The 27,942-nt window shown below is 41.2% G+C and overlaps 2 protein-coding genes and 1 long non-coding RNA gene across 3 annotated transcripts in view; 1 reads left to right on the top strand and 2 right to left on the bottom strand.

Moving 5' to 3' along the window:
• The first annotated feature begins 2,859 nt into the window (after positions 1-2,859).
• The window catches only part of LOC148911448 (exosome complex component 10-like), a 30,700-nt gene continuing 5,617 nt past the window's right edge, over positions 2,860-27,942 (top strand). Inside the window, exons 1-9 of the mRNA XM_089029631.1 lie at positions 2,860-2,927; positions 4,929-5,046; positions 6,556-6,673; positions 7,419-7,522; positions 16,318-16,392; positions 17,408-17,482; positions 17,715-17,778; positions 18,023-18,081; positions 25,191-25,401. Of these exons, the coding sequence (XP_088885757.1) occupies positions 2,896-2,927; positions 4,929-5,046; positions 6,556-6,673; positions 7,419-7,522; positions 16,318-16,392; positions 17,408-17,482; positions 17,715-17,778; positions 18,023-18,081; positions 25,191-25,401 (856 nt within the window). The 5' untranslated portion in view covers positions 2,860-2,895. The remainder of the gene's footprint in view (positions 2,928-4,928; positions 5,047-6,555; positions 6,674-7,418; positions 7,523-16,317; positions 16,393-17,407; positions 17,483-17,714; positions 17,779-18,022; positions 18,082-25,190; positions 25,402-27,942) is intronic.
• LOC148911447 (uncharacterized) overlaps positions 5,030-27,942 on the bottom strand; it is a 28,726-nt gene continuing 5,813 nt past the window's right edge. The window contains exons 2-3 of the long non-coding RNA XR_016119732.1: positions 6,757-6,863; positions 5,030-6,637 (exon numbers count right to left, since the gene is read on the bottom strand). This is a non-coding gene — a long non-coding RNA (uncharacterized LOC148911447). The remainder of the gene's footprint in view (positions 6,638-6,756; positions 6,864-27,942) is intronic.
• On the bottom strand, positions 10,230-14,459 carry LOC148911449 (uncharacterized). Its single transcript, XM_089029632.1, has 3 exons — positions 14,012-14,459; positions 13,249-13,369; positions 10,230-13,134 (listed from the first exon to the last, which is right to left on the bottom strand). Exons 1-3 carry the CDS (start codon positions 14,400-14,402, stop codon positions 12,807-12,809), a joined length of 840 nt encoding a protein of 279 aa, XP_088885758.1. The 5' UTR covers positions 14,403-14,459; the 3' UTR covers positions 10,230-12,806.

Here is a 27,942-nt window from a genome sequence, read left to right as displayed (position 1 = left end):
ATGGTTGACAGCACATGGTGGTCAGTGTTTGACCACTATTTGAAGAAGATATTGAGATTTAAAGACTTTTATCTGTTGATTGAAACCAGTGCTTCAACCACAAGCAACCCAAATATTGATGGTTTGCAATCATTCCCAAGAGAATGAAATAACAAAAGACATGGCGGCCATGTTGGAAGATATAACAAAAGAATTCATGGATAATTCTTTTGTTAAGTTCCTCCAACATGACCACCGTGAAAACCATCAATATTTTTATGTAGTTTAAAAGAGTAGATATTGGGGGGAAAAAGACACTAAACACCTTAAATCCCACTGAAACCTTAACAAGCAGCTGGACAATGACAAACAACCATAGCAAATTACTCTGTAAAACATATTCTATATTTTTATCATAACTTGGCCATACATTATAAACAACATAAAGGAACCTTGTTTTTGCTCCCTGTTAAAATAGAAACTGGTCTTCCTGTGTTTTAATATTTTTTCATTTCAATTTTTCAATTTTATTTTCTTCTCAGACCTCTACCTGCAGAAATGATCCAATATGCAATAGAGGACACTCACTATTTATTGTACATTTATGACCGGCTACGTAATGAGCTCATCAAGAGCGGCAATGCTCAGAATAATCTGTTGATGTCAGTGTATCAAAGGAGTAAAGCTGTTTGTTTGAAGGTATATGCTTTTGAGAGATCGTGAGGGAGTTAATCTTGGGTGGTGTAGTGGTAGTGCACTCACCCCTCACCTCTGGGGTCTCAGGTTAGATTCCTGGACTTAACATTACATACATTAGTGAACCAAGGGTGGTGTAGTGGTGGTGCACTCTCCACTCACCTCTGGGGTCTCAGGTTAGATTCCTGGACTCAAAATCACATACATTAGTGAATCAAGGGTGGTGTAGTGGTACTGCATTCACCTATCACTTCTAGGGTCTCAGGTTTGATTCCTGGACTCAACATCACATACATTAGTAAATCAAGGGTGATGTAGTGGTAGTGCACTCACCCCTCACCTCTGGGGTCGCAGATTTGATTCCTGGACTCAACATCACATACAGTCATTAGTGAACCAAGGGTGTTGTAGTGGTAGTGCACTCACCTCTCATGGCAAGGGAAAGAACAACACATCAAACAAACTCAATTCACATGTGGCATTCGCACAAATCAAAACTCGCAGCTCAACCTATAGGACTAACAGTGATGAAAGGCAAAGGTTTTTCCTCCGCCGCTACCTGAAATATTATATTTTGTTTTTTTAACAGAAATATGAGAAGCCCTTGTTTACAAAAGAGTCTTACCTCAATCTCTACAAGAAGCAAAGACGTCCACTAAACCCTCAACAGGTTTGTCATAATTTAAAGACCCATTGCCACTTACCGTGATGCATCACAATTTGTTTACATTTTGAATCGTGTCACCACTGAAAAAACAATTCTAACCTTTTGAATAAACTCTTAAAAGAATGTAAAAGAATCATTTTTGTGCCTTAGTGCTATGTCGGAAAAGGATTTAATATGAAGTTATTATTCAATATATGAATCTTTGAATTTCATGGACCACGAAATTCATCTGTGACTGCGGTGCATCACGGTAAGTGGCAATGGGTCTTTAAAGGGGCACTTGGATGAAAACGCCCCAATTTTTCAAAGCCAAAATAATTGAAGTATTTGTGAATAATTTGACTCAATTATAATTATGAAAATCAGATTAGTGAAAATTTTAGCCTGGGAGCTACTTGCAGTTGAAATATTTTGGGTTAAAAGAGAAAAGAACAATAGGGTTGAGTAAATGACGTCATTTACCCTAAATTTAGATGCTGAATAAAACTGATCATTTTTATCCGCTACATTTTACTGTTAAGAAAGTATGTTGCTTGGCTACTATTGGGGCGATATAGATACGTTTAACTAAGTTTAAAGTCATTTCCAATTTTTATCCATTTTCATCCAAGTGCCCCTTTAAATATATATATAAAATAAATGGTTCTGTAAAACCCTAGTTCTCGGTAGCCAGGTAAATAGATGGGCATTGTTTGAATGAAGAGCTTCTTTTTTATTTTCTTACACTTAGCTTCAAATATTTCAAGCACTTTATGAATGGAGGGATACAATAGCCAGACAAGAAGATGAAAGTTATGGGTGAGTTGTATGAAACAACCAAATATCAATGTTAATGAACCCCAGAAACTGGGTTGATCTAGGTCAGGGCATGGCTAACTCACAGATAGAACCCTAAAACAACCTCTGGGCTGGTCTAAGTCAGGGCATGGCTAACTCACAGATTGAACCCTGAAACAACCTCTGGGCTGGTCTAAGTCAGGGCATGGCTAACTCACAGATCAAACCCTGAAACAACCTCTGGGCTGATCTAAGTCAGGGTATGGCTAACTCACAGATAGAACCCTGAAACAACCTCTGGGCTGATCTAAGTCAGGGCATGGCTAACTCACAGATCAAAACCCTGAAACAACCTCTGGGCTGATCTAAGTCAGGGCATGGCTAACTCACAGATTGAACCATGGAACAACCTCTGGGCTGATCTAAGTCAGGGCATGGCTAACTCACAGATCAAACCTTTAAACAATCTCTGGGCGAATCTAAGTCAGGGCACGACTAACTCACAGATAGAACCCTGAAACAGCCTCTGGGCTGATCTAAGTCAGGGCATGGCTAACTCACAGATTGAACCAGAAAAAAAACCTCGAATCAAGGGAGATACCCAACAACTTAACTTCTACTGTGACGGGGTAGTGTGTTACCACTGCACTACCCTTGATTCCTGATCAGTTTATTACACTGTTGTTACTGTAGTGTACTTACTTGTTTTTCCTTTAAAAAATGCGTTGACTGGAAATTTATTTTGTTTCTTAATCAGCTATGTTCTCCCAAATCACATGCTTTTCAACCTCACTGAAAGCTTACCAAGGTAAGTTTTGAAAATACCTGTAAGATGAGCGTGCCTGCGTGTTATTGTTAGGGTCCCGAGGGATTTCCGGTGCCTTTTTAAGAGTGAGGTTGAGCGTGAAGGGGACGCGAATAGACCCGTTTTAAATTCCAAATTACCGCTGTGTTTCTTGATTACAGACTCATTTGCACAGGGTTAGCCTCGAGTTTATGCAGAATATTCACGTGTTCCAGTCAAGGTCCGTCGAGTTTCAAAGTGTTTGTATTGTTGAAGTTGTGCATTCTTTACTTTACTGTTGGTATTTGTGAATATTTAAACACTGATACGAGGCTAACCCTGTGCAAATGAACTGTAATCAAGGAACACAGCGGTAATTTGGAATTCGAAACTGGACTATTCCTGGAGTCGAGCTTGAAAGTAGTTTGAAAAGGTAGACAACCCTTGAAAGACGACAGGGCTATTCCTAAAAGTAAGGAATAAATAAAGTTATTACTTTCCCGCCCAGTAGCTAAGTTGTGAGATCCCTAAGACTAAAAGTCAAATCACAGATAAATGAATGCACTGTCTGTTAACATGTATGCTAACGACACACTTGTGTAAAAGGGTAATTGGTTTGAACCCAGGTGTTGAAGTTCAAAATACTCATTCAAAAGACTCATTTACGACCTCAAACAAAAGACTGCGACTTGTGATAACACCCACACATCTTTACATAACAATACCGAATAATTACCGTTTACATTACGACCGAACCAGAGGTATGAATACCATCGACTGTCTCTCGTTTTCTCACTGGACTCTGAAGATGACTTCCGCTCACGTTTTCGAAACGTCAGTCGCCACCAAAAACAGTCTTTCTCAAGACTACACTCACCCTGACGATCACTTTTCACAACAAACACTTGTGTAAGGAAATGGTCCCAAATGGACACCCAGGTTTGTCCGTCCATAAAACTTGCAAATTTTAGTGATGACCCTCCCCTCCCCCAATAGAAAAACGTTATCAAATTTAAAAATCTCACATAATGAAGGAGGTCATACATAATCTAATTATGTATCAAATTGAGCTGTTCTTCGCAGTATATGAAGCAACTTATGGATGGAACGGAAAGATATATATGCGTATGAGAATATATATATGAAATATATATTTTTATCATATAATTATCCATAAAAAACCTATATTTCTCCTTTCCGAAAAACTGATATTTTCACATGCGAAAATAACATGTTATTTTCGCATGTGAAAATATCGTTACCATGTGTATTTAAGCTATTACACCTTTTGCCGTTCATTAACAGAAAATGTACATTCATTTGTGCCAATAGTTGTATCAATAACGTGTAATGTACTTTCATCAACACCACAAGTAACATCATTAGCGCGGATCAACTTTCAATAACGACAATTGAATATGCGTGTACATTCATAGGCATCAATGGACAATCAATAGCGCGTTTGTACATTCATATGCGCGGAATGTATTTTCCTGTGCGCGAAATTCAACTTCAATAACACCAAATGACAAACAATTGCATTTATGGACAATCATTTACCCAAAAGTGAAAATTCATTAGTGCTATTAGCATAATCATTGATAATCTATAACGCGCTTGGACAATCATGAGGGTCAACGTTATATTCTATAGCGTGGTTCGACAAACATTTGCATGATTTGAATGAACAATAAAAGAAATCAAACAAAACTTACTTAGTTATAATAATAAAAAGCTTATTAAGTTGATTTTATGGATAATTATATAATAAACAGAATATTACATGGGCGCTTGGAGATACGAAATTGATCTTCTCGTGTTGAAAATTTTCTACACTCGAAGATAAACTTGGTATCTCCTAGCGCCCATGTAATATCCTTTATGTACTGCGTTTGTAATGTATCAAATTAAGCTGATCTTCGCAGTATATAACAAGCAACTTATGCAGCTACAAATTGAAAGACTCAGAAAAAAGAGTCTTGAACTTAATCTAATTATGTTTTTTTCGGTATATTTTTAATGCAGGGAACCAACGGGTGTATTGGCATGCTGCAATCCTGTCCCCACCCTGGTAAAGCAATATGCGAATGAAGTTCATCAGATCATTCAAGACGCCAAAGAACGTTCAGTAACTGTTACCGAAGTAAGCCACTCTTAAAATGGAAAACATTATTCATATCAAAGATTATACTTATTAAAGGCACAGAACCACGGTGCAACATTGCGCACAACATTGCAGGCGATGTTGCTGAAGTAGGATACAGAGTTCGTGCTACTCCTTAAACTCCTTGAAAACTCCTTGAATTTAATTCACGTTTTCAAGGGCACTTGAGAAGCTCTTGAATTTTATGATATTAGCGAAACTCCTTGAATTTTTGCTTTGATCATTACTTGCATAGTTCTGAAATAGATCTAGTCAGAAAGATTGGCAAATCTGAAAGTCGGCCATATGCAACCACCGTGTAAAACCTTGGCATAGTTAGCTGAACATACTCCTTGAAAATTCATTTTTGGGTCTTGTATACTCCTTGAATAGTCCTTGAATTTTAAGTGGTTACCTCAGCACGAACCCTGAGGATAGTTTTCTACTTCATCAACGTTTCGTGCAACAAATTGCGTCGTGTGTCATGGCTCGCAACATCATTGGCATGCAAAATTCGCGCAATGTTGCATCGTGTGTCCGTAGCTTAATTGTCTCACGATTGTGGCAGTTGGGAGGACCACAATATTTCGACTGCTACTGCTAGTCTTCATCAGGCGATGATGTAGACTGGAAGGTGGTCTTCTTATATACCGTGAGTCTGTCTCCCTTGACGATCACGCTTGGGCTATGATTAGCTGTGGTGGTCGGTATCCATAGGGCACTCTTTTTGATGGTGGTGGTTGCGGATGGATGTAGCTTGGATTACTTGCCAATTTTGTAAAGGATTCCTTTTTTCTTTCTTTCATTTATCCATTTCATCCATCTATCTCATTCCATCATATCCATCCATCTCTTTCCATCTGTCCCATACCATCCATCCATCTGTCCATCCCATCTGCTTATCATATTCAATCCATCCATCAATATTGCATTCTAATCCCATCTATCTATCCATTCATCCAATCCATTTATTCCATCCATTCATCCCATACATCCATCCATCCATCCCATCCGTTCATTTCATCCATTCATCCCATCCGTTCATTCCATCCATTCATACCATCCGTTCATTCCATCCATCCATCAATCCAACTCATCCATCCATCAATCGCATTCTAATCTCATCTATGTATTCATTCATCAAATCCATTTATTCCATCCATTCATCCCATCCATTCAGTTACATCCATCCATCAATCCAACTCATCACACATATCCTATTTCATTCATCCATACCTCCCACCCATCCCTCTATCCATCCATCCTTGCTTCTTTCTCTTCCTTTTTTCATTTCTTCTTCCATCCCCTTCTCTTTCTCCCACTCTTCCACACACCTTTCATCATTCTCTCCTATTGATAATGGCAACAGTCTTATCCCGACAAAGGGCTAACGCCCGAATCGTCAGTTCAGTTGCACACCTTTCCGCTAGTTCTTTATCCTATTTTCCTTTTCTTTTTCTTGTTTATTATTATTTTATTCATTTCTTATTCATTTATTTTCTTTCCCAGGAGAACATCTCTTCAACAGAAGCCACACCCATGGAAACAAGCTCTAGGTCTCCCGTGGTAGCAAGACTAGTTGTGAAAGAAACTAGAAGCAAAAGTATAGAAAGGGCGAGTCAATATGGTAGGACTCCTTTCTCAAATGCATTAATAATTCATGAGGTCAATGACCAATGGCGACTTTGCATTGTAGTCACGTGCACGCACCTTGATACTTGATCAAAAACGGCATAACGGACTCTGCTTTCATCTGTTTCTCGGTGTTTGGATGCCCTGATCAAACACTCGCACTCGCTTTTGGTCTATCACTTCAACTGGAAAACACAATCGACACTTTTACCTTGGGTGTAATGTTCTCTCATTTAAGACCACGTGTCATTGCGAATAAGATGCATCCATATACATGGAATGACACATGGTCAGAAAGGGGAATGCATTAGGTTTAGATTTCAAGCTGTGTCATTCCCTTTTTTTTGGTTGTATCCATATTCATGTGTCTTCTCATGTGCAACCGTTAAACAAAGTAATGATACTCCATAGAATGACACGTGGTATGAAATGGAAAAACATAACGCCTAAGGTAGAGGTTTGCAATAGACCAAATTCACTTGGCGGTAATGTTTTACCTGTTTTAGACCACGTGTCATTCTCTTGAGAATAAGATTCTTTGTTTGAGTGGTATCCATATTCATGAGTCTACTCATGGGCAACCGTTAAACAAAGTAATGATACTCTATGGAATGTTACGTGGTTTCAAATGGGTAAACATTTCGCCAGACCAAAGAGGCCAAAGGTTATGGACACTGAAAATAGAGCTCTATTTTCACAACTAATAGGCAGCGACTATTAGAATTATTTTTGTGTTTCAGCGAGCCAAGTGTCAACAACTCCAAGACCTGTGAAGGCTTACATACCCACTGGACCACAAGTCAAAACCATGAAACCGTCAATTAGTATTTTCGACTATCCACAGGTACTTATACCTTGTTTATGATGGTTTTATTGATCAGCACCATCCTAGTTCGTAACTAAAAGTGTGAACCATTTTTCGCTTGTCACGCACAAAGTTTTCAGTACGGGGCTACGTGCTGAAACAAATAGGCCCTTTGCAGCTCAGTAATCACGTGCTGATTAATTCACTGAGAGCAAATGAATGAACATCTTGATTCCCATGGGTGAAATATACTGGTGAGCAAACGAAATTTCTGCAACCTTTATCGAGAGATCGTAATAAAACTGCATTTCGTGACACACTGGTTACACATCGTTTTATTCAGTTCTTTACAAGTAGCTCAGTTTATTCAGTTCTTTACAAGTAGCTAAAAAGAATCACCAATTTAAAATAAAATTTAAAAAATTGCTCACCAGTACAGACACGTGACCGTTAACTGCAAAGGACCTATTTATCAGCCATTCCGAGGTTGAAGGAAACACTGGGTCGAATTGGCATGCAAGACTTATGAGGGACATATTTCCAGGATGGCGGCTAAATCCACAATTTAGCGAGAGAAGAGCGGATTTTGAAAAAACCCACTAAACGGCCTCAAATCGCGCCGAAACTTCGCCAGAAGACTGCACAAAGTAAAAGCAACAACTGCAGCAAGTTTTGAGGCAAATTGTTGAGTGAAACATTTTATTTTCATGTCCTTAATCATAGATCCCACACATTCCCTTATAAACCATACGCAGGAACCTTGTTTGGGCTGCCTGTCCTAATTCATCCCCTAAAACAGCCCCAAAATGCACTGCAATGCCAACTCGACCCAGTTTTTCTCCTCAATCTCGGAATGACTAATATTGGACCTCTGCACTTATTTTATTTACTTCTACATTTGAGAATGTCAGGTTTCCTTTTTCTATTTAAACCAAGAGAACATGAACTAAGAGAAGGAATCCCCCCTATATAGCCTTGTAACCATCATGTGCACAGTTTGATGCCATTTTTAGATTGTAGATATTTTGAGCGAATAGTCTGATTGGTTGATTTCTTGAGGGTAGGCGGCTTCCAGTCTTGCATTAATAAACAATGCCTGTGTTTTTGTCTTGGACGTAGCGAAATATGGCGCTTTTCGTGTCCTAAAACGAGGCATTAAAGGGCAGCATGATTATCGCGCGGGCATGGTAACGAGTTAAAAATAGCATCAATGATTCTAAAAATAGCATCAAAGTGTGTACATGATGGGGCACATGGATTCTTTCTCTTAGTTCATTTTCTCTTGTTTAAGAGGCTGTGCACGTAAAAACCGACCGGTGGGGTCGGACTCAAAGAATCGATTTCCCTGATTTTTTGCTCATTTGTAGGGTTTTACCATAGAATAACCAGAATGTATTTTTTATGTTTTCATTGTTTTTATTTCCCAAGAAAATGAGCTCCAAAGTTCGACCCAGCTTGGAGGCTCAAATTAGCATCAATACAAGGGCTTCAAAACTCGTTGCGGAGCAAGGTTTTCTTCTTACATTATGAACAAATAAGCCAAGAAAACTTTATATCAATCATATGAGAACGATTTTGTGCAAAAATATTGACCTTTTTCTCGATAACGAATTTCTGGCAAATTTTTGAACACAGTTTACTCGGCTCAACCTGGTTTTACCACTGGTCTTTAAATCGGAATATTTTAAAAGTGGCAAAGTTTCAAACCTAAAATTATACCAATTCTGATAGATCTAGCCCTATATTTCAACTTTATTGGAAAAAATTTGTCGGACAATGCAAAACGACTTTGCGAGGTTTCATTAAAGTTACTATATTTTGATCGTTTATTTAGCTGCCGAATCACTTCCGGCCTGTGAGTAAACAACAATTTACATATTTTGATCTCAAAAACAAGACAAAGTCACAAATAAATAAATTGTTTTGAGTGAATAAATAAAAAAGATAACTTAGGAAGAGAAATTGCCAAAGAATTACGCATTAGGCCTTCAATAACAGAAATTATAAACACTCACTGGCGAGACCACTGCCGTGATCCATTCTCCGTTGTATAAAAATCTCTCTCGACTACCACATCGCGAAGCAATTCCATAATAAAAAAAGGATAAATTTTGCCAGGAAAACATACGAAGTACTGAAATAGTAGCAGTAGCAAGTTAAAGTTAAAGCATGAATTCGTCTTTAAAGTTAAAGCATGAACTCGTCTTTAAAAATCATTTAGAGCAATGTCTAATGGTCTCTCTGTGCAAGGCCAGCGAACAAGTCTGTCTGAAATAACTGTGCTTCTAATTATCTTGGCACCGCGCGTGCCAACCGGCATTTTCTTTGACGTTTTTACCCTCGAAGTTTACAGCAGTCCATACTAGCTTTTAATTTTCATATTGTTCTACTTAATCCACTTTATGCAGCAGTAACGATAAATAAAATTATTGATCAAGTCAAACAAAGAACTGAAATTTTATGAATAATACATTTTTATCTTGAGTAGGATTTTAGATTGAATAATTTTTTTCCTCCAGTCTTCTATTTCTTTTTCTTTTTTGTTAGTTAGGGGTCGGGAAATCCCAGCATACTAAATTTCCAGATTGGGTGCTGTTGAAATGCAATTTTAAGTAAATCGACAAGTGAGAGATCAAAAGGTTTGAGGTTCGCATTCAATGGCAATAGGACATATTTCATATGACTGTTACTGAAAGGTTCAGTGCTGTGTCTTGCCCATACCGCTTACATGTCTTAGCGCTTTAGTGGATGTGTCCGCCTTTTTTTTTTTTTTTTTTTTTTTTTACATGTGTGCCGTATTTGATTGGATAAAGCCAAGACTTGCAGCGAACGTGATTCTTGATTTTTCATTTTTGGGAACGCTGTCTTCACTGCGTTCGTTTCGTGAGCTTTTCACAGTCATACGAAAACGCTCTATTACGACTAGGGCAACTCACTTGACTCAAGGGCGGATCCAGGGGGAGGGTCGGGGGGGTCGCGACCCCCCTGTCATTCCTGAGGTCAAATGGGCTTCCTGTGGTAAAAATGCGACTGGGATTCCCTTGCCCACAAAATTTACCCCTGAGACCCCCCCTTCAAAAAACCCTGGATCCGCCCTTGTGACTGTTTTAGTACTGAACAACTATTAGAATAGACCTTTTTCATACCGCGCGGGGACTCGGCACTGGAGGTATGGAGACACCGCCCTGCTAGATGCTTGCAGGCGTTTTACAATGGCGGCTTTCGATGAGGTTTTCGATCTTTGACAGATGAGACATTCGTAAAAAAAAAAAAAAAAAAAAAAAAATCGGCAGTCAGTTGCAACAAGAGCACTCCTTGACCATTCCCGCCACTTTTTCTAACAGAACTTTCTTGAGATCTCTTGACTTGAATGGAATGTCAAAGTGCCGGCAGATGTATCGCAGCATACTAACATTAAAGGAAGAAAGGAGGTCGTCTTCGTAATATTTACAGAGATTGTAAACGTCGTAAACGATAGGATGTCTAACGCCTAATTCCTCCAGCACTTCCTCAATGACTTCATAGCGTTCCTGATCGTTAATTTCCTCTTCTTCATCTTCTACAGAGGTAGGTGTTGCAACCACTCTTGTACCTTTTCGCCTCGATGAAGCTAAACGAGAAAAGAAGCCTTTGATCTGCGTCTTTGTCAGCCATTCAACTCTCTTGAACATTCTTTGGTTGTCAACGGTTTTTGCATTCCGCATATCCTTTGCTACTTGGTCTGCGTCGCATTTCTGACCTGTTTTCTCGCCAAGGTCGAACTTGCTTGTCAAGTAGCAATCTCTTACCTTTTGAGAAAATTGTGTTCCTCCACCTCGTACTTTATGTAGGGCCCATCCTTGCGCAACACTACTTGCTGTTCCCTGAACTTGAGTGCAAGTTTCTAATGTACTGCTTGTTTGAAGCCTCGTCTTATTTCTTTCAATCTGCATGGTAGTGAATCTACTCGCCCACCTCTTTCTAATCGTATCATAGACACTTACTGTCTCTTTCCTTTCTTTCTCAGCATGATCACCAACATCAATGTGCAGTTCCAGATCAGCAAAGGTAGCAAATAGTTTTTCACATCCAGGCTGTGGACAAAGAAGGTTTAGAGATGTCTCTTTGGATTCTGATAGGTCTTCGGCTTTCGACTTTAGAGCTCTTGATTGACTGATGTTAAAAAATGGCTGCTCAACTTGACGTTGCTTCTTGAGATAATTGCGTCAACGATTTATAAGAGACTATAGCTTTCCTGATCCTATCCCATGGCATTTCCAAATACGCACACCATCTTTCTCAAAGGCGAAATTGTGATATTTACTGAAGCCATCCAACTTATTCACCTTGAGTGTCTTGTTTGATTCTTGAACGGAGCAAACGGCAGCTGAGACTCCTTTAACTGGTCGTTTGAGCAAAGCAGTCCTGATGTCACTCGCATTGCTTGTATCATGACCCTCGTTGCAGAAGGTTCCAACAGCCGTCTTCATAGGGCATAATATGCGATCGCACATGTCCTTGCCATCTTGTGGTTCGGAGTGATCAAACCGCTTTATAGTTACTCCAGTCCTCTCACTGATACCATGCAAAGCTGCAACTAAGAAATTGTTGTGGTAACAACCAGCTTCGTCTGACCTTAAGAAAACGTGAGATATTGAAGGCTGGATGTTAGACTTGAGCCAGCCAAGAAGATCTTCAATGATGGAGAGGACAGCATACCAGTCTTGGGTGCACTTGTAGAAGAGGTGAGCGTACGTTTGGACTTCAACATCTTCACTACTTTCTTCAGGTTTCAAGACGATGGTACTAATGTGCCAACTTAGTCCACGTTTTCCATACCAGTCTGATTGTTTCTCTCGACATTTCATCTGCTGGAATTTCATTGCCCACTAGTCGAAAATTATCAAAGCCTCGTTGGGTTTCAGGTTTTGAAGAACCCTTTGCTTTGCACTTTCTTGATTTATTGATCTAAGTATGTGGGACTTCCAGTTGTAGATGCTCTCTTTACTCTTTTTCCAGTCATGTAGTAGGTCTTCTTGCTGATCGTCACTGTAAAATGAAATGGAAGGATTTTTGATTTGATTTTCGACATCTTTCAGAACTGAGTTCAGTGAGTCGCACTTGTCACACTGAACGTTGTGAGTCTGCTTGCATGTAGCACTAAATGCTTTATCCTTTTCGTCGCTTAGAGCGTAGTCACGACAGTGATCAGGACAACATGAATGACTATCCTGGCAGTGTACTCGATAATAATCAGTTTTTAGATAGCGTTTGCACTCATTCAGAAGCTTCTTCGTGTCACAGCACCAGGTTTTTGAAGCCCCTAAAGATTCCAGATCATCTACTATTTTCTCGAGCGAATCAAATCCAACAGCTCCCTCTGCCGCCGTGTTATCGAGACCTTGCAAAGATTTTCTCTGGTATCTTCCCATGTGGTTTTTGTGCGAGACTGCAGTGGTGAAAAATCTAGACATATTTTAGATGCTAGTGATGCCACACCTTGGTTGTACAAATCAAGTACCTCTTGATCTACGACGCTCTGGTTGATATTTCCTTCTGACTCCAAGATGTCGTCATCAGCCATGCTGCTAGGTGTCCAACAAGGATCACGTCTTTTCATGGGTGTTGGCGTACCAGTAAAACTTTCTCTATACTGTGAACCTGGGCGATTCCTAACAAATTGATCAGTAAATACGTAAGGAGTAATCTTCAAACCAAACAAACATAAATAAATAAAAAACAAACAAACACTCAAAAAGAAAACAAACGAACAAACGAAAACTTACCGTAGCACATAGGTATTTGCTTTCTCCGGGGTGAACATTTCTTTCTTATCCTCTGAAGAAGCAGGGAAGGGTTGATTTTTGACTTCTCTCTTGTGTTTTTTGCGACAGCTAGAGCATATTGCTGTTAAAACGCAAATTTTTCTATAAGAACTCAGGGGCCGCACAGAGGGAGGGGTTTGCCCCCCCTCCCACCCACCTTTTACCTTTTTCCATACTATTCTCTTATATTTTCCAATATTAGCCCCCCCCCCCCCCCGCCCCGCCCCCTCCCCCCCCCACTTTTTCCCACGCTAGTCTCTTACATAGCCCCCCCCCCCCCCCCGGGACAACTGCATGAGTGTCACAATTTCTGCAGACTACCCGCTTTTTTCATACTTTTCGTGGGCGGATTCAGGGATATTTCCGATGCCGCTAGCCAAAAGTGAATAAATTCCTATTTTACACCCTTATGAATGAATGATAGAGTGATCCTGTCAAAATTTTGAACAATTCAATAGATTTCAATCTTAGGTAGATACTTATTGAGATAAGGTCGTCCCCCCCCCCCTCCCCAATCACTCCTGGCCTCACGCTCACACTCACCCCCTCCACCCCCCTCCCAAAACCTCACACCCCTCAGTAGACTGTTACCTAGTCGTTTCCCATAATAAATTCTATTTATTCGAGATGACTTCGACTAATGAAATAGCAAGTAAATCATGTAATTCAACAAACTAGCATTCAATAGTTTGACAACTGCATTTCATTCAAATGATATAATTACGTGATCCTAGTGGAACTGTCATTCCAAACAGGTTGGTAATTTCTCTCGAGATGTCCTGGCCAATGACATCGCGTCCTTTGACTATAGATGACAAACCACTGTGAGCTGGATACTGACATGATCTAGGTGGTCTCCAAAACTTTCCCAGTCCATATCTGTGACGAGGACAAACACGGAAGGTCTTTGTTGCATCAGAAGATATGTTTTCTAAACCGGCCCTCTGGAAAATCAATTCATATTCTATCAAGTCAGAGCGCGATAGGTGACAGCTCTGAAGATTACCTTTTACATCATCACGACATGTGTTTAAGAATAGTACTTCCGTATGACCACGGGATGGTCCACAGTCTCTAAGAAAAGTATTGTTTTTGAAGGAACATGTAGTCGCCATTGCAAACTTCGAAAACCTTAACTCAGCCTTCGGTCAGCAGTTTTCGAACTGACTTGCTACAGCTTGGCGGCACGCGCGGTGCCAAGATAATTAGAAGCACAGTTATTTCAGACAGACTTGTTCGCTGGCCTTGCACAGAGAGACCATTAGACATTGCTCTAAATGATTTTTAAAGACGAGTTCATGCTTTAACTTTAAAGACGAATTCATGCTTTAACTTTAACTTGCTACTGCTACTATTTCAGTACTTCGTATGTTTTCCTGGCAAAATTTATCCTTTTTTTATTATGGAATTGCTTCGCGATGTGGTAGTCGAGAGAGATTTTTATACAACGGAGAATGGATCACGGCAGTGGTCTCGCCAGTGAGTGTTTATAATTTCTGTTATTGAAGGCCTAATGCGTAATTCTTTGGCAATTTCTCTTCCTAAGTTATCTTTTTTATTTATTCACTCAAAACAATTTATTTATTTGTGACTTTGTCTTGTTTTTGAGATCAAAATATGTAAATTGTTGTTTACTCACAGGCCGGAAGTGATTCGGCAGCTAAATAAACGATCAAAATATAGTAACTTTAATGAAACCTCGCAAAGTCGTTTTGCATTGTCCGACAAATTTTTTCCAATAAAGTTGAAATATAGGGCTAGATCTATCAGAATTGGTATAATTTTAGGTTTGAAACTTTGCCACTTTTAAAATATTCCGATTTAAAGACCAGTGGTAAAACCAGGTTGAGCCGAGTAAACTGTGTTCAAAAATTTGCCAGAAATTCGTTATCGAGAAAAAGGTCAATATTTTTGCACAAAATCGTTCTCATATGATTGATATAAAGTTTTCTTGGCTTATTTGTTCATAATGTAAGAAGAAAACCTTGCTCCGCAACGAGTTTTGAAGCCCTTGTATTGATGCTAATTTGAGCCTCCAAGCTGGGTCGAACTTTGGAGCTCATTTTCTTGGGAAATAAAAACAATGAAAACATAAAAAATACATTCTGGTTATTCTATGGTAAAACCCTACAAATGAGCAAAAAAACAGGGAAATCGATTTTTTGAGTCCGACCCCACCGGTCGGTTTTTACGTGCACAGCCTCTTAAACTCTTTGAAAAGATACTAGACTTTCGAAAAATCCGCCTTCCTCTGTGTAAAGTGAAATACAGGAAAAAAATGAAAAAGTGGTCAAGTTTTCAGTTTGCGAGAAGAAACGTTAATCCAAAACTCTCTACTTTTCGAAAAAAAGCTGGTCCCTAACAAGAGCGATGTATTAAAGTGCAATTAGTATAGGAAATCGCACGATCTCGAGAGATCGTGCGATTTTTTGTTTATAGTTAAATTTCAGTAAAAAATGCGAAGCGACGACGTTCATCTTTGTCTATTTGGCTGCCGATTTTCAGTCCATCGCGCGACTGAAATGCATAAAAAAGATTAGTTCTTACGGCTTTAAAATTTTATTTATACGTTTTTTAAGTACAAAATGATAGAAAATAATTGTTTTGACATTGTTTTGGCCGTGTTGCCATAGCGACTTAATTCGGTACTCCTACGGAGTACAATTAACGCTATAATTGTACTCCTCTCGACCAATCAGAGTCGAGTAATTTTGTTGAGTGCACTATAATGATATTAAAAATGATTTGGAGAAAAAAATTATTGTAACTATCAGGGGAGGGGTGGGTTATGCCAAAAAGCGACATGAGAATTTTAGAATGTTGTTTAAAAAAATCTGTTGGCCCTAAACACTTTTTGAATAAAAAAATCATCTTTTCACGGTGTATAATTTACCTTTTTATTATTACTGTTTTATTAGAAACACCGACGCAGCTCACACTAGTTTTTAGCTAGGTATCTTTACTTTTTGAATAAATATGATCCAAGAATTCTGTTCTGAAGTATCAACTGAACTGATATTTATTTTCCAGAAAGCTGGACCTCATAACGAAGGACTCGAGAAGGCTAAGGAGATTATGGCTGGATTCGTCAACCCATTCAAAGTGGTATGTTTGACTGTTTTACCACCCACACATGTAAATTTTCTCGCTTTCTGATTGGTCGACAGCCGTGGTAAATAAGAAAACATATATAGAGGATGTAATGTCAATTGCTGATAAAGCGTCCCTCAAAACAGCCCACAATGCAACGCATTTCTAGAACTCTTGAAAGGCTAATGGATATTCAATGTTGAGCATTTCAACAGGCCTCTAAGAATAAAGGGTGTGTGTGGGGGGCGTGTCGTGTGTGTGTGGGGCGTATCGTGTGTGTGTGTGGGGCGTGTGTGTGTGGGGCGTGTGTGTGTGGGGCGTGTGTGTGTGGGGCGTGTGTGTGTGGGGCGTGTGTGTGTGGGGCGTGTGTGTGTGGGGCGTGTGTGTGTGGGGCGTGTGTGTGTGGGGCGTGTGTGTGTGGGGCGTGTGTGTGTGGGGCGTGTGTGTGTGGGGCGTGTGTGTGTGGGGCGTGTGTGTGTGGGGCGTGTGTGTGTGGGGCGTATCGTGTGTGGGGCGTATCGTGTGTGTGTGTGGGGCGTATCGTGTGTGTGTGTGGGGCGTATCGTGTGTGTGTGTGGGGCGTATCGTGTGTGTGTGTGGGGCGTGTGTGTGTGGGGGCGTGTGTGTGTGGGGCGTGTGTGTGTGGGGCGTGTGTGTGTGGGGCGTGTGTGTGTGGGGCGTGTGTGTGTGGGGCGTGTGTGTGTGGGGCGTGTGTTGTGGGGCGTGTGTGTGTGAGGAGGGGGGGGGGAGTATTTGCCGGTCAGTCCAACCACCCCCATCTATGAAAATAAAATAGTTTTGGCCTTGCCTCTCAAGGCCGGTTTAGACGGTACGATTTTCGCCTACAACTATCGTATACAACACGCTCGCGTCTGTCGTAGGCGAGTTGTAGGCTTGATTTGCACGCTACGACTCGAGTTGTAGGATGGCACGAGCGCGTCGTATACGATAATTGTAGGCGAAAATCGTACCGTCTAAACCGGCCTCAAGACAATAATATATTTATCCTGTATTGGATTGTTTCTACAAGGTTTTACCAGATCTTGAGGCAGCTGACGTCGGTAATAAGAACAGGACTGAACAATCCAAAGCTAGTATTGATAAGGTTGGTCTATAGAACTTGTCTGCCAAATATTAATAAAGCTTTTGAAGTTGTGACGTATTTCCAGGTCCAATAGACCTCCTCGGCTATTATGGCCTAAGGGCTAAGTTAACTAAACGTTTTCTAGTTAACCCCCAGCCTGTTCATATTGCTATCAAAAACGGGTATAATGAAAGATAATATGTCACACTTAAAATACGTCACACTTAATGAAATAACCGACTTGTTTTATTAGATAAATGAAAAATGGAAGAAAGTTTCTTCTGACGTGTTAGAGGAGACATCGAGTTCTACACAAGGTATGCTTCTTGACTTGTGATTTCACTTATCTCATTTATTCATCCATCCATCCCTCCCTGCCTCGCTCCTTCCTATCCATCCACTTTTTTTTCCTTCAAAAAGCGAGTTAAAAAAAGAAACAAAAAAGAAAAGAAAAAAAGAAAGAAAAGAAAAAAAATGCAGAACCGAACGACATTTAATGCAATACATCCAAAGCTTACTGCATATAATATAATCCAATATATATTTTTTTGTCTTCATCAGGGACAAAAATTGTGAACAACGACAGTGACCACGAAGACTCCACCCCTCTCAGGCAAAAGGTACAGCATACATTTCCCTAGCTTTGCTTCGTTGTTGTATTACTCAAGGGTATAGCCTGGATTGTGTGTAGAATATTTATGCAGTCCAGTAAAGATCTGTGGAGTTTCAAAGTTTGCGCGGTATTGTTGAAGTTGTGCATTCTTTACTTTGCCGTTGGTATTTGTGAATATTTAGACACAGAATTGAAGGCAACCCTGAGTCCACACTGTTACGTAATCAAAACTTCTTCCGTTTTCGTTTCACAAAAAACGCATCGAAAGCTTCGCGCCACACTAGCGCTTTCAAAACGTTTTCGCTCGCACACGCTAAGCAGCAGTAAGGGGGACTCGCGGTCACCATTCGGAATACGCCGGGGATTACCTGCCCCCACGTAACGGGGGCCCCCTCGGGAATTATTCGAGCCAACTCTACGGACTTTTAGGCAAATATCCGATTTGTCCACTTTACCCGTACCAAACCCGTAGGCAGATATTTTTGTACCGCAAACGGAGGTCAGCAGTAAGGGGGACTCGCGGTCACCATTCGGAATTGCCCGGGAATTACCCGTGTTTACGCACTAGCGTCCCCCGCGGGAATTACCCGTGTTCTGTTATATGTTGCGCGAAGATTTCCTTACTGCTGCTATGTTTGCGAAGGTTAAAATATTTGTGTCGCAAACGGAGGATAAAATATTCCTTAGATATAGATGGACACCATCAAAAGCATTAGTAACAAGACTGTGCGCCGACTGCGAACTCAGGTGCTGGACCGCTTAGACGCCGACTTTGCCTTCACAACGTTTAGAAGAGTGTATGGATTGTCAGTGCCTCGACAACCATGTTTCGACTACCTTTTCTACTGGTAGGCACAAAGTAGTATTTTTTTGTGTCCTCTGCGCTGGTAGCAAGCACCAGAAATGTCCATAGGGAAGTAGGTGGAGGCGAAATGCCTCTCCATGGTAGCAAGGGCCCCAAGAAATGCTATTATATATATTTCAAAGAGTGTCTCAGAATGTTAACAATAAGGTTAAATCTTTGTTAAGTATATATGGAAGAGTGTCTTAGAATGTTAACAATAAGGTTAAATCTTTGTTAAGTATATATGGAAACTATTTCAAAGAGTGTCTTAACAAAGATTTAACCTTATTGTTAACATTCTAAGACACTCTTTGGAATAGTTTCCGTGGTGTCTTAACAAAGATCCAACCTATGGAAGAGTGTATGGATTGTCAGTGCCTCGACTACCTTTTTTTGTCCAAAAGAGCGTATGCATGTTCCAAAGGAGTGTATGCTTGTTCCAAAAGATGTCTATAGAAGGGAGGCGATTCACCACCCTTCCAACTTGCGACAGTTGTCCAACGAGGACCGCATTCGTAGTATTTGCTTCTACCCCTGTATATAGAGATGGACTCCCAAAAGACTATTTCGACAACATTGCAAGAGATGGGCATACGTGCAAAGAGTAGGCTGCTAGCACACCTGCTGCTGGACAATGCCCACGATGGAAACCTGCTTCCAGACATATCCAAATGCGACTACTTGCGCGGAAACGAAGGCCCTACAAGTTTGCAGCCGCTGCATGGGCTACCACCATTCGTAGACGACGTGTTTGTGTATGGGTTCGTCGCAGAACAAGACTTGTATGGGCGGGTGTGTAGAAATGCGAAGGCAATAGTATCCAAAATATCCATTGCGGCCACGGAAGCCTTTGGGATATTTCTACCAACCAACATGGCGCACACATGCAGGAAAGGAAACATAGTAGAGCGCGTCTCCCATTTGTCCTACAAGTGGAATAGCCTGCACGGCGAACATGCAGCCACCTTTGTAGCCAAAGTAGACACCTCCGAATTGTCCATAGAAGTCGTAGACAAAAGCATTGCCAAGTTCGCTAGGCTATTGGATGCGCACGGATATGGCATCTATTCCGTCGACTACACACAGGATTTCTCCGGCACTTTGGACCGCAAGGCTTTGGTGCGCCGACTGCGGCAAATGGGCTACAAAGAACAAGGAGAAGCTGGTTGGCGCGAAGGCACCATTTTGGACAATACACACCAAGTAGGTGGACATGTTTGTACTTGGGTGGAAAAGGGCAAACGGACGAAGATATACAACAAAATAGTGTCGAACTTCGAAGCCGGAGAAGTGCAAAACCCCGTAGGGGCAAAGCTAGCAGAGTACGTGGATTGCCAAAACGACCACCTGCGTAGAACTTTCCTGCACCCCGATGTGCAGAAAAGAGGTTGTACCCGCGTGGAAATATCCATCTACAGCAGAGATTTCTCCAAAGAACACACCAATGCTATCGTGGAAACCATAGCGCCGCTAGAAGACATCTTTGTGGTGCAGCCGCCAAAGAACATGTGGTTGGCGCTTGCCGAACATTTGGACAGATGCTGCTGCATTTGCTGCGAGGATACGAAAGAAATATTCCTAGCCTGGTACTGCCACGCAGGAACGGGTAGGATAGCAGGCGTACGCGTGCGGGGCAACGACAAATGGGAGCAATGCGTACTTTGGACCATAGCAGAGTTTGGTCTGCGCAGATGCCCCATATTTCGCATAGACGTAGAAGAATTGGATCCGGTGGAAATAGCTCCACTTCGATGCTACACAAAAGATTCCCCTACGGTGCTGGCAGAATCCAAGTTTCCCACCCGCGTGCATGCAAAGGCACCTACGATAGCCAACCTCCTACCTGCGACGGAACACGTGGAGTGGATATGGCGTACGAAGAAGGCGCAGCGTTTGGGCGTGGAAAAGAGTGCCTTTGGCATTTTGGAAGTGCCTACGGACCGCAGAATATCCTTCCTATCGAAGAGGAAAAGACAGCAGCGCTTGGAAGACATACGGGACGATTTGGAAGGCGACGAGTGGGTAGAAGCTACGAAAAGATACCACGCGGAGCTGCAGGAGCAGCGGCAAAACATCCTGCGGCAAAAAGAAGAAGACAGGCGAAAGATAGAAGAAGAGTTAGGAAAAGCACAAAAAGCTGTTGGATAGGACTCGCCGGCGTAGCCGCAAGCTGTGCGAGCTGCTGTTCGAAACACATACGAAGGTACACCGCATGCAAGAAATTCCCCCGGGCGACTACAAAATACTAGGATACGTAGAACCAAGGAACAAAGACCCCGATTGGCCCTGCAAAGGGCACCGCGTAGTCCTACGCAGCGGCAAGGAAGCGTCGGTGGCTTGGGCTACAGCTGCGATGTTGGATGCATTCGTGGCGGGAAAGTTCGAAAGCAGCGGCTACGTGCACACCGCCATACCTGGGGAAGAAGTACTGTTGGAGTGGCAGAACAACGCAGCTACGATCTTCGTACCCGAAGGCCCCGGCTTGGACACCTACCACGAATTGGCGGCAAAGATAGACTATGCAATACCCAAAAATCCATCCAGACTACTGGAAGTTCCAGCGCCGCCAAACAAAGAATGCGTGCAGGCGCTACGCATGCAGCCGGGCGAATACCAATGTTGGCGCTATGCAAAAACCACCTACAGGGGCAAAGAAAGGACCATTCTATTCCTGTCCAGCCGATGCTCCGAGTGCGTATTGGAGGGCTGCACGGTGGAACATGCAACCACGCCCGTCTGGGGACACTTCTTGGAGGCGCAAAAAATAGACTGGGCGCATATTTCGCCGCCTTTGTACTGCAAGATAGGCAGGGAAAAGACCACCGCAAACAAAAGAAAGGATAGATTGGTGCACGTGTCCACCTAGGACATTGCATAGATCTTTTTGGGCTGCAGGGGCCTTCCAAAGTAGGTCTTCGTATTTCGTGTTGTTTTGTTGTGGGATTGCTAACAAACAACAAGAAATACGAAAACCTTTTTTTGGACTCTTTGCAAAGATAGGAATGTATTTTGGAACTCTTTGCACTACTCCATCTCCGGAATTCGAGAGCTTGGTTTTTTTGGTGGCTCTGGAATATATTTGTACACGACTTTGGGTTCTTGTCTGGCGGCCCAAACAAGCGCTCCAATACCCAAAACGGCGAATAGCACATTCCCAGCTATCTGCCAGTCTATCTTTGTGGATACTTCGTCCACTTTTTCTTCCAAGTCCTCTGCCTCGCTGGATAGGCTTTCCAAATCGCTCTCCGCCGCGGTTGGCAGCTGTTTCTCCAGATCGCCTATGCGCAGCAGCAGCTCTTCCTTTGCTTTCTGCAGGCTGTCCAACACTATAGCAAAAGAATCCTGCACTTCCAAAAAATGTTTCTGCAGATCCGTAGTAGGCGGCTTCTCGGGTATTGCAACCTCTACACCGTTCTCTCGCTCTATCCTGCGTATTTTGGGTATTCCTATACCATACTTTTTGGCTACCTTTTGCAGCCCCATACCATTCTTTCGGTCTTCCAAAAGGTCTGCGATCTCCTCTTCGGATAGTATCTTTGGCGTGGCCATATATATCTACAACCACATGTTTTTTGTGTCTAGACACCTATGGATCCATAGGGTATTCCATGGACAAACACTATGGATCCATATGGTAGATACCTGTTTGTCCACAGATATAGCATGTATTTGTACATAGCCACTGGTATAGCTGCATACATGCTGGGAAAGCAACGGACAATACAAATACTTTTGGAAATCTTGGAAGGCCTCTACCGCGCGCAAAAGACAATACGGGAAGTTCGCATACCGGGCCACGTGGCGACTTTGTTGCAACTACCACGGCGTCGATAGCCAACACGGCTGCACACCTTTTGGAACACAAGAAAAGGTAGTCGATACGTCTTTTGGGACACAAAAAAAGGTAGTCGATACGTCTTTTGGAACACGGCTGCACATCTTTTGGGACACGGATTGGCATCTTTTGGGACACGGATTGGCATCTTTTGGGACACAAAAAAAGGTAGTCGAAACATGGTTGTCGAGGCACTGACAATCCATACACTCTTCCATAGGTAAGACACCACGGAAACTATTTCAAAAGTGTCTCAGAATGTTAACAATAAGGTTAAGTCTTTGTTAAGGATACCTGGAAACTATTTCAAAGAGTGTCTTAGAATGTTAACAATAAGGTTAAATCTTTGTTAAGACACTTTTGAAATAGTTTCCATATATACTTAACAAAGATTTAACCTTATTGTTAACATTCTGAGACACTTTTGAAATAGTTTCCATATATACTTAACAAAGATTTAACCTTATTGTTAACATTCTGAGACACTCTTTGAAATATATATAATAGCATTTCTTGGGGCCCTTGCTACCATGGAGAGGCATTTCGCCTCCACCTACTTCCCTATGGACATTTCTGGTGCTTGCTACCAGCGCAGAGGACACAAAAAAATACTACTTTGTGCCTACCAGTAGAAAAGGTAGTCGAAACATGGTTGTCGAGGCACTGACAATCCATACACTCTTCTAAACGTTGTGAAGGCAAAGTCGGCGTCTAAGCGGTCCAGCACCTGAGTTCGCAGTCGGCGCACAGTCTTGTTACTAATGCTTTTGATGGTGTCCATCTATATCTAAGGAATATTTTATCCTCCGTTTGCGACACAAATATTTTAACCTTCGCAAACATAGCAGCAGTAAGGAAATCTTCGCGCAACATATAACGGGACACGGGTAATTCCCGCGGGGGACGCTAGTGCGTAAACACGGGCAATTCCCGGGCAATTCCGAATGGTGATCGCGAGTCCCCCTTACTGCTGCTCGCTAAAACGATCAAAAACGAAGAGATTATCGGAAATGATACAATACAATCATCTGCGCATGCGAAAACAGACGTGCCCGGGTAAATGACGTCATCGTTTTCAAAAGTGTACTTTACGTGTCGTCCCACATGTAAAGGAGTGAGCATGGGTACTTAGTCATCAGTAACACAAAGGACAAATCAGGTATGCTGGTCATAGCAAGGGGTTAATCATATACGGTCTAGGGGCCGACTAATCTCTCCCTTAGGCTTCGGCCGAGCTTCCTGATCAGTCTGTAATCCCTCCCGGGATGGCGGTGTTGGTGTCGAAATCGCCAGCGTAGCCGTAAGTCCATACGACGGTTCAGCACTCGATGTCTGGAAGTATGGTCCTGGTTATTCAATAATAAAAACTATAGGGAAAATTTAACCAAAACGATCTTCCTTGTAGATAAATTTGAACAAATAAATCCGTTTAGAAAAGGGATTTCTTAGGCCACGTCAAAACTAAATCGTTTTTGAAACGTTCCTTTTTCGTCTCACCGAAAATGAATCAGTAGCTTCGCGTTTTTCGACTAATCGGAAATGATAGAGTATCATCATCCGCGCATGTGCACAACAGATGTCAGCGTTTACGAAACCCTTTCGATTGTAACGACACTAGAGAGAAACGTTTGCTCATGCGTGCATTCCATCACGTTTTCTAAGAATTTAGAAGAGTATGATGGCGGCCAAAATTTCAAAAAATTATTTCATGGAAACAATAATTTATCTAACTCATTTTAGACATGTATAAACACAGGTAGCCCAAGCTTGGTTTCTGTGGTGTCCTGTTATAAGGAAATGTATGGAGATTCATCAAAAATTTCAATAAAATCATTGAAACGTGAAATAAAGCCTCGAAATTTTACCCGATCATTGAAAAATAGCACTTCTTTTAAACTGCGTGGTTATTTTTTGAATGAAATTATTTCTTACTGATGGGGGAAAAAATCTTAAAACGGGCTAAATTCAACAAAAGGTTTTGTTTTGCAAAAAATAAATAATAAATAAAAAACAAAAAAACAAATTCAATAAAATACAATCAAGTAAAATTTGTAAAACTCGTAGGAACGATCTTAAATTTCCTACAATATGTTACATCATAGTTCCATAAAACATATCAAACAATCACTTTTATACAACCAATTTGAATAGCTTGAATAGCTTTATGGACTGACTGGTGGCTGACTAGCCTCTCATACATGTGAAAATGCTCTTGTGTTTTCATGTGAACATGAGGCTAGTCAGTCGCTAGTGAGTGCAGAACAATAGTTATTCAAATTGGCCGCCATATTTTGTCGTATAAAATTCATTATTAACTTTAAGTTGTTATTTTCTTGGTGTTTGATATCACGTGGAAACGAAGAATCTGACATCCAATATGGCCGACGATGATCACGTGATTTATCAGTTGATATCACTTTTTTGTCCCATATCCTAGATTGAGGGAAAGAAGAAGAGAAAAAGAAAGAAGAAAAATGAAACGCAAGAAGGGGACATCCCATCGACTCCGATAGAAAAAAAGATTAAATCTGAAGACGTTGGTGAAGAAGATGATGACGATCGTAATCCTTCGTATGAAGCAATCACTAAAGTTAACAAAGAGTTCGTTCCATTTGATTACAACCCTACAGAATACAGTAAACTAGAAGGTACGGATCACTTTTTTTTTTTGCCCTTGGTGTACGTATTGCTGTGCCCCACGTATTATTTCTTAGAATAGAAGAGAACAACCAACGAAAGAAAGAACGAACGAACGAACGAACGAACGAACGAACGAACGAACGAACGAACGAACGAACGAACGAACGAACGAACGAACGAACGAACGAACGAACGAACGAACGAACGAACGAACGAACAAACAAACAAACAAACAGACAAACAAACAAAACGGGAAAGAAAGAAGGACAGAAACAAAGGAAGGAGGTAAGGAAGGGGAAAAAACACGAGCGAACAAAGTAAAAGACAGCAGGACAAAAGAAAGAAAAATCAATAATGAAAACAGCATCGACAAGCTCTTGATATTGTGCCAGTATTTTATGTAGCCATTTTATTCAATAAGCGAATATCAACGTCATTGAACCACCTGGAGAAAAATCATTAGTATATACATAATTTTAGACTTGAATATAGAGTTTTGTGCGCTGTGATTGGTCGAGCGACCAGTGATTATGAGACGATAATCACTGCTCGAGCGGTGATTATAAGGCTTCCCAAAGTTTGCCACATCGGAACTAATACTAAGAGGTTTTTTTTTAAATCCTGGATTTCGTTTTTTTAATGTAATATATACAATATGAGTGGCCGTGTTGTGTACGATATATAGACTCGAGGTGTAGCCATTAGTTTTTATATCGTATACAGCACAAATATTGTGTATTGCTTTACAAACGTCAAGCTTAGTTCCTTTGTGGCGCACAGAAATCTGGGCTGATCTAAGTCAGGGCATGACTAACTCACAGATTGAACCCTGAAACAACCTCTGGGCTGATCCAAGTCAGGGCACGGCTAACTCACAGATCGAACCCTGAAACAACCTCTGGGCTGATCAAAGTCAAGGCATGGCTAACTCACAGATCGAACCCTGAAACAACCTCTTGGCTGATCTAATAAAAGTCATGATTAACTCACAGATTGAACCCTGTAACAACCTCTGGGCTGATATAAGTCAGAGCACGGCTAACTCTCAGATTGAACCCTGAAACAACCTCTGGGCTGATCCAAGTCAGAGCACGGCTAACTCTCAGATTGAACCCTGAAACAACCTCTGGGCTGATCTAAGTCAGGGCATGGCTAACTCACAGACCAGACGGAATTCATAGCATGCGGACGAAGAAAAACCAGAGAACCCTGAGAAAATTCCTCGAATCAAGGGAGAGGCCTAAAATTTAAATTAACATATGATGATCAATCAATCCTACCACTCATCATCCTTGATTTCCATAATAATTCCCAAATTGAGTTTATCCTTCAAGAATTGAACCTGCAATCGTAGTTTTAGTAGTGTACTATGTTCTTTGCGACTCCATTGGACGAACCTCACGACGACAGGAAAAAGTGTTAAACCATATCTGTACTCTCTTGTCGAATGCAATATAAACGATAGGAAGAAAGGTTGAACTTGTATGCGATATGGACTGTGTCCAGTATCTAGCACAAATACTAGCAATATTCGTATGAACTGATTCAGCAATAACGGCCAGCCCATAGGGAGCCCACAACATAATAAATGTCAACGAAATCGCAAAACAAGTTTTTGTGAACCGAATTTCAATTCTAGCTTTTCTTGGCCCAAACATGTCTTTAATCTTCTGTTCGTGCTGTCTTATCATTCTACTAGCGAAAATAAGTTTAGTACAGACTATCGTACAGCACGTAGTGATCTAAATTGTTACCAAAGTCACTGTAATCGAATCATTGATCGTTCGAGTTTTTTCGCTTGGATTGTTCAACAACGCTTCACAAAATGGCTCGCAATACTTCCCAAAGGGTCCAAATTTAAGAAACGCTGATAGGGATAGCGAAGCGATCCATCCACAAACGGTAAGTACTATGCACAATTGCCTCGTGATTTGAGTTTGACCTGGAAGTTTTGTAATCGCGTCGAATCTTTCTATTGCTATCACAGCCAAAGTAAACAGCGTGGAAAAATTACTTGTAAAATGAAATACGAAATGCAGCTCTTGGAAGCTTTCGATGGAAGATTCACATTTGAATAAGCGGTCAATTTTTGAAATGAGGACAGACTCCAGAGGAAGGTTGATTAACAAAGAGAAAAAGTTCGAAGCCACAAGATTCAATATCAAGACGCCGTCCCTCGTTTTTCGATTTTGTTGTTGCTGAATAATCGCTACCGCTAGGAAACTGTTGGCAATTATGCCGACAATACACGTTAAACCACGAAACGACAAGTGTAGCTCTCGTCCTCTACAAGTTGGAGTTGAATTAAGGCAAAGAAAGAATACCTGTTGTCCTAAAGCTGTGAAATTCGCCATCAAATGTTCAATTCTTTCAAGTTTCCTTCAATAAGATCAAGACTTGTGTAGTGTTGGAGTGCAAAAAAAGCAGAATTCACAACTTTAACTTTGATAGCCCCGCCAAACGAATTAGGATTTACCCGTATATTTCCTTGTTTTAAAATCCTGCAGAACCTGCTGTCATACTAACACCTTTCGAAAAGATGACAGCAA

This window comes from Actinia tenebrosa, unplaced genomic scaffold (assembly GCF_029948245.1).
Source record: "Actinia tenebrosa isolate PJP-AT-01 unplaced genomic scaffold, QUT_ActTen_1.0 PGA_scaffold14__42_contigs__length_11649687, whole genome shotgun sequence".
In the NCBI taxonomy this organism is placed as follows: Eukaryota; Metazoa; Cnidaria; class Anthozoa; order Actiniaria; family Actiniidae; genus Actinia; species Actinia tenebrosa.
The sequence above is the reverse complement of the archived record's forward strand: the minus strand, read 5'-3'. Positions and strand labels throughout refer to the sequence as shown.